Source organism: Amblyomma maculatum, chromosome 11 (assembly GCF_055883805.1).
Source record: "Amblyomma maculatum isolate TAMU_Amacu chromosome 11, ASM5588380v1, whole genome shotgun sequence".
NCBI classification, from domain to species: Eukaryota; Metazoa; Arthropoda; class Arachnida; order Ixodida; family Ixodidae; genus Amblyomma; species Amblyomma maculatum.
The window spans coordinates 160,493,164-160,507,792 of record NC_139354.1 but is presented as its reverse complement, the minus strand read 5'-3'; the positions used below and the strand labels follow the sequence as shown (position 1 = coordinate 160,507,792).

General features: G+C 45.0%; 1 protein-coding gene and 1 long non-coding RNA gene across 10 annotated transcripts in view; one reads left to right on the top strand and one right to left on the bottom strand.

Annotated features, from left to right (window-relative positions):
• The window catches only part of LOC146175291 (uncharacterized), a 37,802-nt gene extending 35,442 nt beyond the window's left edge, over nt 1–2,360 (bottom strand). For all 4 annotated transcript variants that reach the window (XR_014702197.1, XR_014702199.1, XR_014702198.1 and 1 more), the window contains exons 1-2: nt 2,175–2,360; nt 1,678–1,781 (exon numbers count right to left, since the gene is read on the bottom strand). This is a non-coding gene — a long non-coding RNA (uncharacterized LOC146175291). The remainder of the gene's footprint in view (nt 1–1,677; nt 1,782–2,174) is intronic.
• Nucleotides 2,353–13,232, top strand: LOC146175290 (uncharacterized). Of its 6 annotated transcripts, none has more exons than XM_084584717.1 (3): nt 2,353–2,652; nt 3,432–3,580; nt 8,913–10,376. In XM_084584717.1, exons 1-3 carry the CDS (start codon nt 2,502–2,504, stop codon nt 9,291–9,293), a joined length of 681 nt encoding a protein of 226 aa, XP_084440843.1. In that variant the 5' UTR covers nt 2,353–2,501; the 3' UTR covers nt 9,294–10,376. The 6 variants fall into 6 exon arrangements, 5 of the variants coding, with proteins under 5 accessions (XP_084440843.1, XP_084440844.1, XP_084440845.1 ...); XM_084584718.1 differs by lacking the exon at nt 8,913–10,376 and adding an exon at nt 12,967–13,232 and having other exon boundaries at nt 2,381–2,652; XM_084584719.1 differs by lacking the exon at nt 8,913–10,376 and adding an exon at nt 4,575–6,713 and having other exon boundaries at nt 2,432–2,652; nt 3,458–3,580.
• Nucleotides 13,233–14,629: the final 1,397 nt, after the last annotated feature.

Sequence of the window (14,629 nt, the reverse complement as noted above, 5' to 3'; positions counted from 1 at the left end):
CAGATTACACCCAAGGGATTATTTGTAGGAAACGACTTGGGAATCGGAAGGCTTGAATAAATGAACACTGCGAGTAAGGATAAGACATGTGAAGGACTCCGCTGCATAAGGAATGCAGCAGGGTCCCCGCACCTCCACCAAGATGTTACGTGGAAACTCTATGTATTTACAGTATATTTACAGCACAGTTAGAACTGGCACAGCAGCGAGCAGCAACATGGAACCAGTCCCACTTCTTCACCTTGTCCCTTCCGCGAGGCAAGAGGACACACTTCGTCGTCGTCATCGCTTAGCAGTATGATGCCAGTAGCTGCCACTTGGCACACACATGTAAACACCTAATGTATCTACACCAAAACAAAGTGGCGGCAATTAAAAAGAATATGTAATTTTGCCCACACAGTTGGTGGTGCATTTTCTGCTTGCAAATAAACATACCCGAAAGTGTGAATATGATTTCGCAGCCTAAGCTGAAGAAACACAGAGATGAAATGGATAAAAGAAACTTGGCACCCCACTGCTCCTTCCTTGTGTCCTTAAACAGTTTGCACAGCCAAACAACATTACAGCTTTGTACCAGCAGCCAGGTTCCTTGAAAAGAAATCAAGCCCTTTGGAGTGACTTCAAAACAGCAATTCCACCACTTCCGTTCGCCAGGTACCAAAACCCAAATTGCTGAATTCACGCTTGGCCAACAACAGCCATAGCATCAGGAGCCAACCGCAGGAGAAAGCAGCACCCGGCTAATGATCAACCGTTTATCTACATATAATGAATATATAGACAAGAGAAAGAAAAAAAAAAAGACATGAAACGCACATGTAGCACGGAGCTCAAGTACCAGCACTAGTCTGCATCTAGTTCAACTTTGCTAAATGCAACTGGATTCTAACAATGGATAAATGTTGTCCGAATCTAGTTGTTGGGACAGACTCCGAAGATAGGAAACGAATGAGATAAATACTGCCACAATCATCCCGCACATAGAAGTGATGAATCAGTTTCTAGACTTCTCCACTGCAACTGGCCATTTGAATTTTTGGCTGCATTAACACTGAGTTAAGTGAATGCCTAGTGGTCCGACACGAAACAGTCCGGCTCGGATTAGCCATGTCTTCTAAGCTCAATTCACTCTCACTGCATTCAACAACTCCTGGAAAAGATGCACAGGCCTTCATTTCGTCACAGTGCCACTGCTAATAACCATCTGCTATACAGATTCCTCCAATGCAAACAAAGCTTTCAGGGCAACTTCAAGGCAGCCATTCCACCCACTCCACTCCTCTGAAAACCAAAAGTGATCCATTCAATAATGGCCACAGAGGTGGCTGTCAGGGTGTGCAGGTTCGCTAATAAACGTTCCCAAACGTTTCATCTACTTACAGATACGAGAAATGGGAGTCCAGTGAAGCACCTGTAGGTCCTTAAGATGAGACGAATATTGCCACTCCAGTACCACCAAATTACTTCTAGACTCCCCCGCAGCATCAACTGGCAATAGCCAATTATTGCTTTGACTGTGACGATCTAATGCAAAATTCATGCTCAGTGAGAAAACCACATGGAGGAGGGTTATAAAGAAGGCCAGTTTCATTTTACATTGTGGGTCCCTTGTAGAGCAACCGGTTTTCGCTAACACATATATAGTAGCGGTCAACTCAAGCAAACGCTCCCCACCTTTCGTGAAGCACGAGGTATCAATGGTGCAGGGTATTACATGAACAGAAGCTGCGACGAAGCAAGGTCCCACAGTCGCTTGTGCAGCAAAATTTCGGCACATTCTGAAAAGACATGAGAATAATTGCTCTTGCTGAAAAAGGGCTTGTATGGCGAGAAATAGGGTCATATACGAAGCTGAAATAGAACAAGAAAGCTATTTCTTGCGAGCCGCCGGTCTCCGATCAAAGCACAGGTCGGGTTATCAATCAAGGGGGTGCATCTAAGCGCGCAGTGACGGTCCGTGATTCCTTGGGACCTTCACTTGAAGTCAGCGAATACAGCGTGATGCCGCAGAAACAACTGTGAGCACTAAATAACAGCGCATTGGTGCAGAAAAGCTTTTCAAAACAAGCTGTAATGGCGAGGAGAGCGTCGCCATGAGATCGTCTAGGGTTGGCGAGGCCAGTACGCAACACCGCTTTGCGCGTTTTGCGCTGCATATTCGCAGTACTTACGAAAGTCTGAAGGAAACTAGAGGTAGGGATTGGTTGCAAAATCCATTTCAGTCCGGTCGACCTGAAACAATGCGGGACGAACCAACCGCCTCCATCGCTGCGCGCCCAAACCAAGGTCAATGTACAACTGGTCGCGCAACTTGGAAGAAAACGCGTGCAGCTGCCGGGAGCGGCTAAAACTCGCCATGAATAATGCCAGTGTTGCCTGGATTTTTGCTGGACAGTCGCCCTGAATCCCTAGCAATCCCTAGGTCGGATTGTCCCTAGTTGGGGGCACGGCGTGCCGACGGGCTACCGCTCATCGCCCGCCACCCACCCTGCTTGGGGATGCCGCCGGTGCCGCGGCGGCGGTTTGGTGCCGTGGCTTTTGTTGTAGTAAACGAGACTGTGCCTGTTCCACGGACGGGTGCGATCGAACTGACTGGTGTGCGCGCCGTGAACAACCCTGGCACATCTGCTGCGGCTTCGGTACAGAAAGGTTAGTGCCCGTTCTGTGAAAAGATTTGTTTAGTTGTGGACAAAGCATGCCAATGAAGGTGCCGCCATGTTCAAATTTTAGCTGCCCCTTTTGCGTGCAATGTTCGTGGTTATATGCTGTCCGCTTACCGTTCTTATTTGTCACATACTGCAGGGATTTGTGCCAAGGTATGCACTTACAGCACGCGCCAATTTAGCACGGTTGAAGGCGAGCACTGCACTGTCTTATGATGCTGCTGACTGGCGCTTGATGCTTTGTCTTTTATCAACCAGATACTCACGGCACTCGTCAGTGATTAGCTGCTTAGGGCGACGAAGCTCATTTTATGCTTTTTTCGTTCTTGGCCCCGATTCTCCATACGCTGTTCGTTTTGATCACATCCGGGTGAAGTACTTGCCTATGATATCGCTCGAGCATCACTACGAGCACCCTCATTTCCCCTTAATTGATCTGTTTGTAGCTTGAAACTAGTGATACATATTGAGCACCAAAAGCTCGAAACTAGCACTGAACCTTTTACAGCCAAAAGCGGCAGCTATATGGATGATATTCTGCGTACCCTTGATGAAATTTTACCTAGTTTGCGTCGGGTACGACAAAAGGATAAGCTCTGTTGAGACAACAGAAATGATAACGTAAATACCGTTTAGACAACTCCATTGTAGCACGGAGACCACGTAGCGGTGCTTCGAAGTAATGAACTCGCTACTGAACTCCCCTTATGTGTGTGTGATTTTTCTTTCCTGTATGTACCTTTAGTTTCTTACACTCCTTACTAGAGCCCTGCACGGGTTGGATTTTCCAGCCCCTTCCCTGGCCCACGTTTGAAGACCATCCCGGGCCCATGGTACCAAGCCGATCGGCAATGATTACATGGCCGTGGACCCGGCCTGCGCTTCCACGACAGGGCCCGTGCCAAACCTGCAAAGTAAGTCTGAGCAGACGCCATAAAAATGTATTGCTTAACTAGCACATAACAATAAATCAAGATGAGAGACAAACCTTGCAAAATATTCTTGGTAGAGAAGGGCACAGTTAAAGCACCGACAGAAGCAAAGGCTTGGTGAAGAATATTTTGAGAAGACATTTTATGTAAAGCTATCTAGCACAATGTACATTTAAAAGGTATGGATTACGGGCATTTTAACTATGACCCCTTATAAGCAATTGGCTCTTGGTGCAAGTTCTTTGCTTAATCACCTACAAAAAGGTCGCCCCTGGCAACTTTGCCCCAGGAACATGAGTGGGCTAGGGCAGAAAAAAACAAAATTTACATATTCATTGAAGAAATCACAGCCACATTGCCACATCTCTGTGGAGACGAAAAGCGGTAGTGTCTGTTCATTGTGCATGTATATGTTATTGGATATGTAAAGATTCCTAAAGCAATAAGCTCTTATCCTACAGCATTTATTCTAGCGTAGAGACATTTTTTGGAGGGGGGGGGGGGGGGGGCAAAGCAGACAGTCAGAATTTTTATAAACAGATGGCTGCCTGCCGAGCAGTCAATTGAAGGTCCTTGTCCATGGGCTGTTATGAGGCTTCAAATGTCCAGCCGTTAGCAGTAACACAAAGGTTAGAAGCTACCCTCTTGCTCACTGATTGCTGAGAAATCCTAAGCTGATGGCGTTGAGTACTTCAGTAGGCACGTGCTTATGCAAACGGGCTGTGTCATGCATGACAGGTTACAGCACTTCATAACACCTCCATTGTAGTACAGTTCGCTATCGAGTTTTGAGCCTTTCCTTTTTAACTTTTTTCACTTGTGTCATTGAATGTAGCCCGGCATGTTCGTACTAAATTACTTGGACAAAGTACCGAGTGGCACTGATTAAACTCTGTTTACAAATGAGCTTTCTCTCATTCTCTGTCAACATATGTACTAGTAGTGGTTCATTCATAAACCACTGGAATGATTTTAGTGCTCGAATTCCATCTCCAAAAGAAGCCATACACAGCTTTACCCAGCCTGGCCTGGTTCCGCCACTGCAAGCTGCAAGCCCAGGCCTGTATGTCAAGCCCGAGCCAGGTCCAGACCAATAAAAATGGCAATTTTCCAGCCCGGCCCAGGTTTTCGGGCTGCCCGAATTCATGCTCTGCTCCATACACTGTTGAAATTATTTGCCGAGAATAAGTTCTCAGCAGGCAGTACTTTGGTAATCTTTGTTAGGGAGAAATTACATGCCATAATTTTTTTGCCCTAGAAACTTGGGCGATATCTGGCTTACACGACTACCTCAAAAATATCACCCAGATGTGTCCCTTGCCTGCGGTCGCTTGCTGTACAAACAGCATTGCAATTTATTTGCTGACACTATGGCGCATGTAGTGCGAAACAAAAGCAGGTCATTATTTGCTAAGTGATGATTGTGAAAGCATGAAAAATTTTAGTCACTGCTATTTTCATGGGAAAATGTCGCATGGCCTTGTATAGCCAATTAGGGCCAATTGATGAGAAATTTTTGCTCAAGATTTCTGCCAGCAGAGTAGGCACTGCTGTCATTTCTAATAGCTATTTCGTTCATTCATTTGCAGCGGCAGCAACATGTTCTGTTGTCTGTGTTTTGTGCACCCATATTCTGTTCGTTGCTTTAAAACATTTCTGGGTAAGTGCAGTCGAGACCGCGAGCATAGTGTTGGGCGAATTCACCAGGCGGCATGACAAAAGGAGGCAGTGTGGTGTAGAGGAATCCACTTGTGCCAGACAGACTGCAACCATGCCAGACAGGTTGCCAAGACATCGAACGAGAAGCCAGACTAGCCTATTGCCAAGAAGCTTACCAAATGCGGAATCAAGCCAAGACTGAAGCGGCAGCTACAAATGCGGCACCGGCCGATGGCTAATGCTCTTGACTTGGTTCAAAGAGAGCTGAACCTCTACAATTTTTAATATTTCATAACAAAGGCTTCAAGGATTTGCCTCAAGTGATTCCAGGTAGCCCTGCATGCACAAACCTTTTTCACGGATACACCTGCAAGAAACAAATAGTGGCGCGTAATTGCTCCAAGCGATGTTCTCTTTGTTTTCCTTTTTAACTTGATACCACAAAAAGCACCCTGTGTGGCAGCACCTGCTGACTTGGTCATGTCATGTGGCCTTGTGATGTCACGCAACCTGACGGACAGTCATTGCAGTGCTGCGTCACCTTCCTGCCACTTGCCAGATACATGCCCTAATTTTTCATGCATGCCAGATTTTCTGCAGTATGGGACCCATCACAATATTTTTTGTTGCTAGAATCTAATAGTGCAGTGTTTCGTGACTTTTTTGTCGCTTGTCCTGCAGCAAGACACATTTATTGCTGAGATATTTCGATTTGAAGTTGAAGAGGTCTGCTTTCCTTCCAAGGGATTTAGACTTGCGAAAATGACGCAAACGATGGTGTAAACATAGACTCCGTGATTCTTGATGCATAGCGAGCAGTGCAATCTAGCAGCAGCTGAAATTAAAGCTACAGTTCGCCAAAGCCGTCTATTTGTTTGCACCAGGCATAGATCCTGAGCTTGACTGCAAAGTTCTCGCAGTGAATCTTGACCTTGGCACCCACAGAGCATGCGGTGCTTTTTAGAGTTGCGGTCACTTGACTAACAGGATAGAATGTACGAGCGCTGACGTGGCGGCAAAGTTTGTAGCTAGCGAAGCTATGGATGCGGCCACTGACATTGCCGAGCTACCATCACGAGTGACGAGTAAAGACTGCTACAGATAGATAGATGGATTTATTGATAGGAAAAGGCAGAGAGGTTGGCCCGAATAATTCAAATCTGGCCTGCTACTCTGCACTGGGGAAGGGGAAGGAGAGAAGAAAGAAGGTCATGATGGGTGACGATGTGGGAGAAGGCATATGAAATATATATACAGACACAGCAGCTTGCTTTACAAACGTGAATCAAGTCCACTGGCGCTCAAATAACGGCAAAGAGCGCGCACTGCCTGGATGCCCTTCCCCTTGTCCTGCCAAGCGCCCAGCAGCAGTTCCTCCGACAGAGGCCTCTTGTCTAAACGCTTCAAGGAAGCAGCTAGCACTTTTCTTTCGTTCGCATACTCTGGGCACACCAATAATACATGGTCCTCAGTCTCTGGGATGCCACAAGTTAAACATTCCGGTGAGTCCATCTGTCCAATTAAATGTAAGTACTTGCGCGTGAAAGCCACGTTTAAACGAAGTCGATGTATCAAGCATGCCTGATGACGCGGAATATCACGCGGAACAGTAAATTTAAATGTTCGATCAAGACTGCTACAGATGGTCTTTTTTGAATAGCAGCAAGGGGTGAACAATACATTGTGGCAGAAAGTTAAAATAAAAAAGGGGTACACAGGGCCTGTTTTGTTCAATTTATTTCGTTTCCTTCACTATTGTATTTCTTAATATGAACCAACTGAGCTCCCTTTCGTTCAATGCTTCCTTGGGTGTCTACACCTTATGTGGTGTACTCTAGCGTCGCTGCCCTGCAGATGGCAAACTGATGTGCCAGTAAGGTCTGTGCATGCACGCTGGGACAGCAGACAATAGAGAAATAGAGATATTTTGGCAAAATCCTATGCTTATCATAGATATGAGACATCGGTGACACTATTAACAGCCAGCAAAAGCATTCAGCACACTTGGGATGCAATTGTTTAGGGGTGAGTGAAAAATATGTAAAAAATGCAAGTGCACTACACAAGTAATGTAATGCGAGAGGTCTCAGCTGTTCGTGTGGCGCAATGGCTAAGACATTCAGTTAAAGCTCCAAAGGACTTAGGATTAAATCCCTTTCGAGGTGTTTTTTATAAGCATCCATACCATTTTAAATCTTACTTTTTCCAGCCTTTCTTTTCTTTCCCAGCTCCACTCGGGTCTGTGGGGGTTTATTCTGCCCAGTAAGTTATAACTTAATCCTGTGTGCATTTCATACCAGATTTTTCAATAGAGAAGCGCTTACTGAGGCATGAACTTCATCAGAGGAAAACTCTGCTGCTCCGCACTTGTAAACCAAAGCATGTATATCAAAAATGAAACCATGTGGTGATGCCAAATGCATAGCTGTGACTTCAAAGAACCAAAACATACCAAAACGAAACTGACTGCCTGTGGCACTGCCAAGTGCAAATTTATTTTTGGCTTCCAATATTTAGCCTGTCTTTTTGCCATTTTTGGAACAAAAGTTAACAATTCAAACATGCAACCATAATACATGTTAGGCAGCCTCCGGGATCCCTTGCATGTCATTGTGCATGCATTTGCGATTTCTGTATTTCTGCAATGCCTGCATTTCTGTTCTCTTTTTTCTACCTTATAAGAGTTGTTTTCAGTGAAAGTGGTGTTTTTGTGATTAGGAGCCAGTATACCATCGCTGCAAGCCTACTTTTTCTTTCAGTGTTCCTTTAGCACTACTTGCAGGTCTACTGCAGGTCTTTCATATTGCACTCTGAACTTTTTACCCATGGTTTTCATTAAGGTTTTCGAAGCATGATGGGTTGCAGCGAATAGATTTGATTGCACCTGAAAACTTCAAACACAAATTGAGAGCCTGTAATTTCTTTTTTTTTTTTTTTGCTCACTGCGTGTTCTTTGCGAATGATGAATTTGACCACTTACTTCACGAGGGAAGGCTCGAGGATGTTGAAGCTACTTCGATTGCCCGTCACTAGGCACAGTTATAGCAGTCTCGTAGCTCACTGGTACATGAGGTATTTGACGTTACTACTCCTTATCGCCATAGACACCAGCAGGCTCAGCATATGTATCTAGGCATGCGGCTTCTTGTTGGTTGACCCCTTATCATTTATACTGCGCAGTTTGTTGAATAATGGAAGCGTACAAGTTGACGCAGGAAATGAAACGCCATGCAGTCCTCGTCGCACTGGCCGCGCGCCATAGCGACTTGGAAATTGCCAACTTTCTGAATGTAGCGAGGTCTTTTGTTAACAAGGGGCGAACAGAACTGATGTGCTGTGACGGTGACGTGGCATCTGTGGCGAAAAGGAAAAAACGCAATCAGCGGTCAGACGTCGTCAGAACACCTGATTTTCTTCAGAGGCTGCAAGTCATCGTGAGTGACAACCCAGAGAAGTCAATGCGGGCCATTGCAAAGGAGCTCGATGTCGCAGAGTCAGCTGTCAGGCTTGCTGTGCACGAGGACGTGCGGTACCATTTCTGTGTCATGAGGAGGGCGCAATTCTTTTGTGGTAAAGCTCGGGAGAATTGTCTGCTCTGGTCCAAGCGCTTGCTAGGCAAGCTGAAGAGCCTGGAATGCTTTTTTTTTTCTTTCAGATGAAAAGAACTTCGATCAAGACCAAAAAGCTAATTGCCATAATGAAAGATGGCTTTACGGAAGCGCTAATGAGGTGCCGACAGCATTGCACACAAAATTTGTGTGTGATGGTGTCAGCAGCCGTCAGCAACAAGGGCGATGTCATGCTGCCACACTGTTTTGCAGAAGGACTCCGCATTAATACTGCCGAGTACGCAGAGGTGCTTGCCACCGTTGTGAAGCTTTGGACCGATACTGTTTCGAAAGAAAGGAAAACCTTGTGTCTTTCAGCAACATTCGGCTCTCGCCCACACCGCCCGCGTCACCCACGAGTGGCTGGCCAACAACTTCCAATAACCACATCACTCCCAACTTGTGGCCTCCTAGTTGTCCAGATTTGAATCCACTCAGCATCGTTGAGAGAGAAGCCGACAAAAGACCACATAATACAAAAAACTCTCCGCCTTGACTGGTGGGGTAAACCTTCTTTTCCTTCCTCATTTCTTTTTTCTGGACTTTTGACCAATGCACAGCAGTTGGTATAGTTTTTGTTCTTTTTCTACTCCTTTATTTATTGGCCTAATGAAGAACTCTGTGATCCCTCGCTACAAAGGGGAGTGGCCGCATCAGCATCATGCAGACAAGGAGAATTTTGATGTGTGTTTTAACTCATCCTCACGATAGACAAGGCAGTGGTTACGGCGCTCGACTACTGTTCCCAAGAATGCGGGATCGTAACCGGGCTTCGGCGGCCGCTTTTCGATGGAGACGAAAGCAAGGCCGCCTGTGTTCTATGCGATGCGAAAGAACCCCAGGTGGTCAAAATTTCCGGAGTCCTCCACTACGGCATCTATCATAGCCTGAGTCGGTTTGGGATGTTAAATCCCGCAAACCAAACCAAACCACTGTAGACAAGATTTATGTGCAGTTCACGATCCCGGGCGTGGCGCAGTTGGTTAAAGCTTAGGCTGGCGATGCGAGGGATGCAGGATTTTTATTTTTCCGATGACATTAGTTTCGGTTTCAGGTGATGTAATTTGATTGAAAGCTATATTGTGACCGAACGAACGCCGACAGTATGAGCCATTAAAGCGCAGCTGCCTCACTTTTCGAGAATTCTGCGACATTCAGGAATTTGACTCTCCATAAGCTGTCGGTAATGCTTTGTGTTTGTGTTTGTGTGCTATCTTTAAAACTGATGAAGTAATCAACGATTACAATTCGAGCTTCTCCTCACAGCACTGAAGGACTGCGTAGAAGCTCTATGATGACATCAAGGACGGTAATATTTTTTTCTTTTCGTTACCTTCGCCCACATCATGCGGTCCTTTTTTTGATGCCATCAAACAATGTTTCTGGGCCTTCAATTTTGGTAGCCTTGTTTTTACTTCTTTCAACCAAGCCATTCTACACGGGAAACATACCGGTGCCATCAATGATGTCATTATGTTCCCCCCACACGTCGCTGTGTGGTGAGGAGAAGCTCGATAGCTGAAGCGGTTTAAATCGCTATTTGCGCCATTGTTTGAAACGCTAGCGCAAAGATATCTTGCATGTTTAACCTGGAAGCTGTAATCATTTGATTCCTTGAAACTCATCAAAATCTACAACCAGTGCAGTTTCCCTTTAAAGGCTTTCGCCTTAATACAGCGCTCGATGTCATGCTGATGCCACATGTAACGGAAAAGGACAGCCTCAGTGTCACTGCCTACATTCAGCGTGCAGAAGTAGCCCGACGACTCGCCCAGCTGCGCATAAAAAGCCAGCAAGGCACCAATGCCTAACATAACCTACAATGACAATGAAGATTACAAGCCAGCAGACCGACTCTAGGTTTGGATGCTGAATCACCATCGTGGATTTAATGAAAGCCATAAATTTTATGCTGCTGTTTCCGCAAATCAAGTTCACTCATCTAGATGAAATGGGCTATGGAATTGTCCCCAGATGCTGCTGACAGCACCCCAGGGATGATACATGTCCAGAAATTGTATGTTGTGTGCCTATAGCCCTATTATAACTGATAGACACTGTTTATATTTTGCTTGATGTTTATTTTTGCCTACCTTTCTATTCAATGTAGAGCATTGGGCCATTGCTTCTTTGAGAGGGAAGTCATACCGCAAAGCTTTTTTTTTTTTTTTTTTTTTTTTTTCACGCTTTACGCTACCTGGACGCAGCTTTTACTCTTTTTGTTGTACAATGATGATGCACAGAGATTTACCTCGAATAATTGCCACAACACATCACTGCTTCTGCATTGTTCTTGATCATTGTACTTGGCAGGTTTACCTCTGTTTCCTTGCTGCCTTTAAACTGAGCACTGGGCATTCTGTTGTTCGATGACCAGTGCCTTTGTCGTGATTGGCACCTTGTTGCAACGAAATAAAAGTGAATCCAGTGTGCAGATAATGCTGTCAAACAGAGTACTGAGTTCTTTTTGGCTGATAGTAAATGATGGAATAAGAACACAAGGTTGCAAAGAGCATATGTAGGCTCTTGTAGCTTGTTAATCGGTGTGATGAACCACTAGTTTAAGAAACACTATCACCAACCAAATTATTTATTAGAACCCAACATTTCGCGACCAACTCGGTCCCTTCCTCAGGGGCGACTAAAGTTCGAGGCCCGCAGTAGCAGGCAGCGGCCTATGCTTGGCCGATCTGAAGAAGAATGGCTATACACGCGCCTTTATTCCAATGTGCTTCCCGTCGTCGAGCTAGCAGGACAAGAGGGTCGGTCAGCACGGAAACGACGAAGCGCCCTCGCATTGTCCTCCCATACGTGGCGGGCACCAGTGATGCGCTTGCACGCATCCTGCGGAAACACGTCTGTGTGTCGCACAAACCTACCTCAACAGTCTGCCGTTTTCTGCCGCTACCAAAAGACCGTATTCCCAAAGAAAAATAACCAGGCGTTATTTATAAAATCTCGTGCTCCGAGTGCTCTGCCTCGTATATCGGCGAAACAAAAAATCTGTCGGCGCATATTGCAGCACAAAAATGACGCTCGGCAATGGACCCCTTGCAAAAATCGTTAAGTAGGCTTTCCCACGCTGCTTCTTTCCCCAAACATGGCGTCACTGGCTGCCAGAAAAACGGCGATATAAGACCTGAAATCGCGTATTGCTTCTACACAGATGCATTTAGTGGTAATAGGGCAGTTATGCGAATATGTTCTGATGCATAAATCATATGAATTATGGCCATAATACAATGTTTCAATACATTGCAGTTCTGCCATTAGTGGGGAATGCAGCATAGAGGTGAAGCCGACTTAACATTTATGAAAGGGGTCTATTGAACTCGAAAAGCAACCCCCCTCGCCGAGCACTGCGAATGTGCCGACCACAAAATCACCTTTGACGAGGTGAACATACTTGATGTGGAGACGAATTCTTTCAAAAGACGTCACGTCTTTTTTCGGTTCATCCGGCTGACAGCTGCAGCAGTGAACAGGAATCCGGGGACGCTACCCTGGCTCTGCTACACAATTGGACTTCGCCACGTGTGCCTGCTACTGCGGGCCTCAAACTTCAGTCGCCCCTGAGGAAGGGACCAAGTTGGTCCCGAAATGTCGGGTTCTAATAAAAAATTTGGTTGGTGATGGTGTTTCTTAAACTTTTGTTTCAAGTACCCAACCAGGCGGAGTTACACCGAAGATGTTCAAGTCAATGAACCAATAGGAAAAGCTTTAGGCCTTTCCAGTGACAGGCTTTGTAAAGAACCAATGAGTGCGGAGGACAAGTCTATTTGCCATGTTTGAGCCTAGTCAGAGCCTCTATGAAGGCACACAAAGGACAACAAAGGAAAAGTTATCTAGCTCATTTTGGATATGTTGACATTCATCCAGCAGTAGTTATGGCTGACTGCATGGCAGTGTAGCCTAGCCTCTGAAATCTGCTTCCAAAAATTGATGTCAACATACGCAGTTTACTTGTGCAATCCGCTGGTGTTGGCAATACCTGTACTTTTTTTTTTGTATTTTGTATTTTCCAGTCTACAAGAGTTCTGTTTCTAGCTGTCTTTTTTTGAGACTCACTTTTGACAACTTGGAAAATCTTTCTTTTTGCAGAGTTCAAAACCTGGAAGGACCATATGGAAATCTGTGAAGTGGCTCATTTTGTTAGTGGCAGGAATGGCTCATCTGCATACCATGCAGGTTTTTGCAAATGCACATCTGTTTGTTAGCCGACTCTGAAAAATATGAGGGCTAAGGAACCTGTTCCACGTCATGTTCAAAATAGGCTGTGCTTATATGCCTAAGCTGCTTCTGACATTGCCATGGTGCTTTTGATTTTGTATACAAATGCTGTCTGAATAAAAGGTGCCTACATATTTTGTATGTTTAATGAACTCAAACATGTGATGGCTCACATGCATGACATTGTTAATGATGGTCCCCAAGATACACAGCATTTAATTGATGCTAAATATATGGAGTTAGCTGCACGTTAACCCTGCAACTGCCAAATTAACTCCCGAAAAACATACTAACATCGCCAGGTTTAGTTGTAATGTTTTTCATACCATTCTAATTCTAAAAAGTTTCCTTCATTAGTAAAGCATGCTGTCACTTCGCCATCTTTGTTTTGTTTTTACCAGTGTATGCACATCGCAAACGGGGTCAGAGTAACTGTCAGGTACAAATTCTAGATTGTCAGCGAAGCTGCTGTCTGAACTACTTTACGAAAGAGCTCTTTTTTTTTTTTTTTTTTAGGCATCACCGCCACCGGCACTCTTTGTGTGTGGCACTATCATAAAATGACTTTTGTCATGCCAAAAATATGTGCTAGACTGAAATGTGCATTTTTTTTCCATGGATAACTATGGCTCTGTAGAGTTGAAAATGCAATCAATGTATTTACCAGATCTATTCCTTTTTCATTGGCAGTGCAAGCAATGTAAGAGCAGGTTGGACAAGTGCCACTTGTCACTGGCAATACTGGCACAATTGCCAATGACAAATGAAGCTCTGAGATAAAGGACTAAGCCAGCATATGGTTTTGTGGATGCGGAAAGTTATGTGTAGTTAGTCAAGTTTGTACACAGTCGTCTGAAAGATTCTCAACATTTTTACAATGATTATTGCAGACCTGCAATGAGACACTAGAATATTCACTTTTACATAGAAAAGTGATGCTGCTTCAATAGAGGCAATATGCGAAGATGCCCGTATGATATGCAGCAGTATTAGTAGTGCACAATAAAGGTTCCCAAGAGGCTAAAATTGTGGCCCTCCTACAGCCTGGAAATAAAACCCCATATACTTTGCTGATATGCACAGAAATACTGCCTGTTGATAACCAGACATACGCTGCACCTACCTCCACCATCTGTGCTTGCCTTGGATTGCAATGCCTTATGTAACGTGCACAAAGGGATTGTACTTTATTTTGCAATTAATTTCGCATGTATATTTTGGTGAACTGTCTGCAGCCACAGGGCCTGCTTTTGAGCTGCATAGATTGTTTTCTCCTCATGGAAGTTTACAGTTGACAAGTGTTCTGTTCGGTTTATGGGGTTTAATGTCTATTGGCTATGAGGGATGCTGTAGTGGACAGCTCTAGAAAATTCTGACCACCTGGGTTTTTTATGTGCACTGACATCGCAAAGTACAAAGCCGCCTTGCATTTCGCCTCCATCAGCTGCCACCGCAGCTGAGAGTAAACCTGTATCCTTGGGATCAGCAATCAAGCTCTCTTATCACCGCAGCAGGGTACAAGTGAACATGGCTG

Excerpts from the sequence above, each read along its gene's own strand:
- LOC146175290 (XM_084584717.1), top strand. The coding sequence starts at position 2,502 with ATGCCGCCGGTGCCGCGGCGGCGGTTTGGTGCCGTGGCTTTTGTTGTA. Across the intron at positions 2,653-3,431 it reads TGCGGCTTCGGTACAGAAAG|AGCCCTGCACGGGTTGGATT; the intron begins GTTAGTGCCCGT and ends ACTCCTTACTAG. Across the intron at positions 3,581-8,912 it reads GCCCGTGCCAAACCTGCAAA|ATGAAAAGAACTTCGATCAA; the intron begins GTAAGTCTGAGC and ends TTTTTCTTTCAG.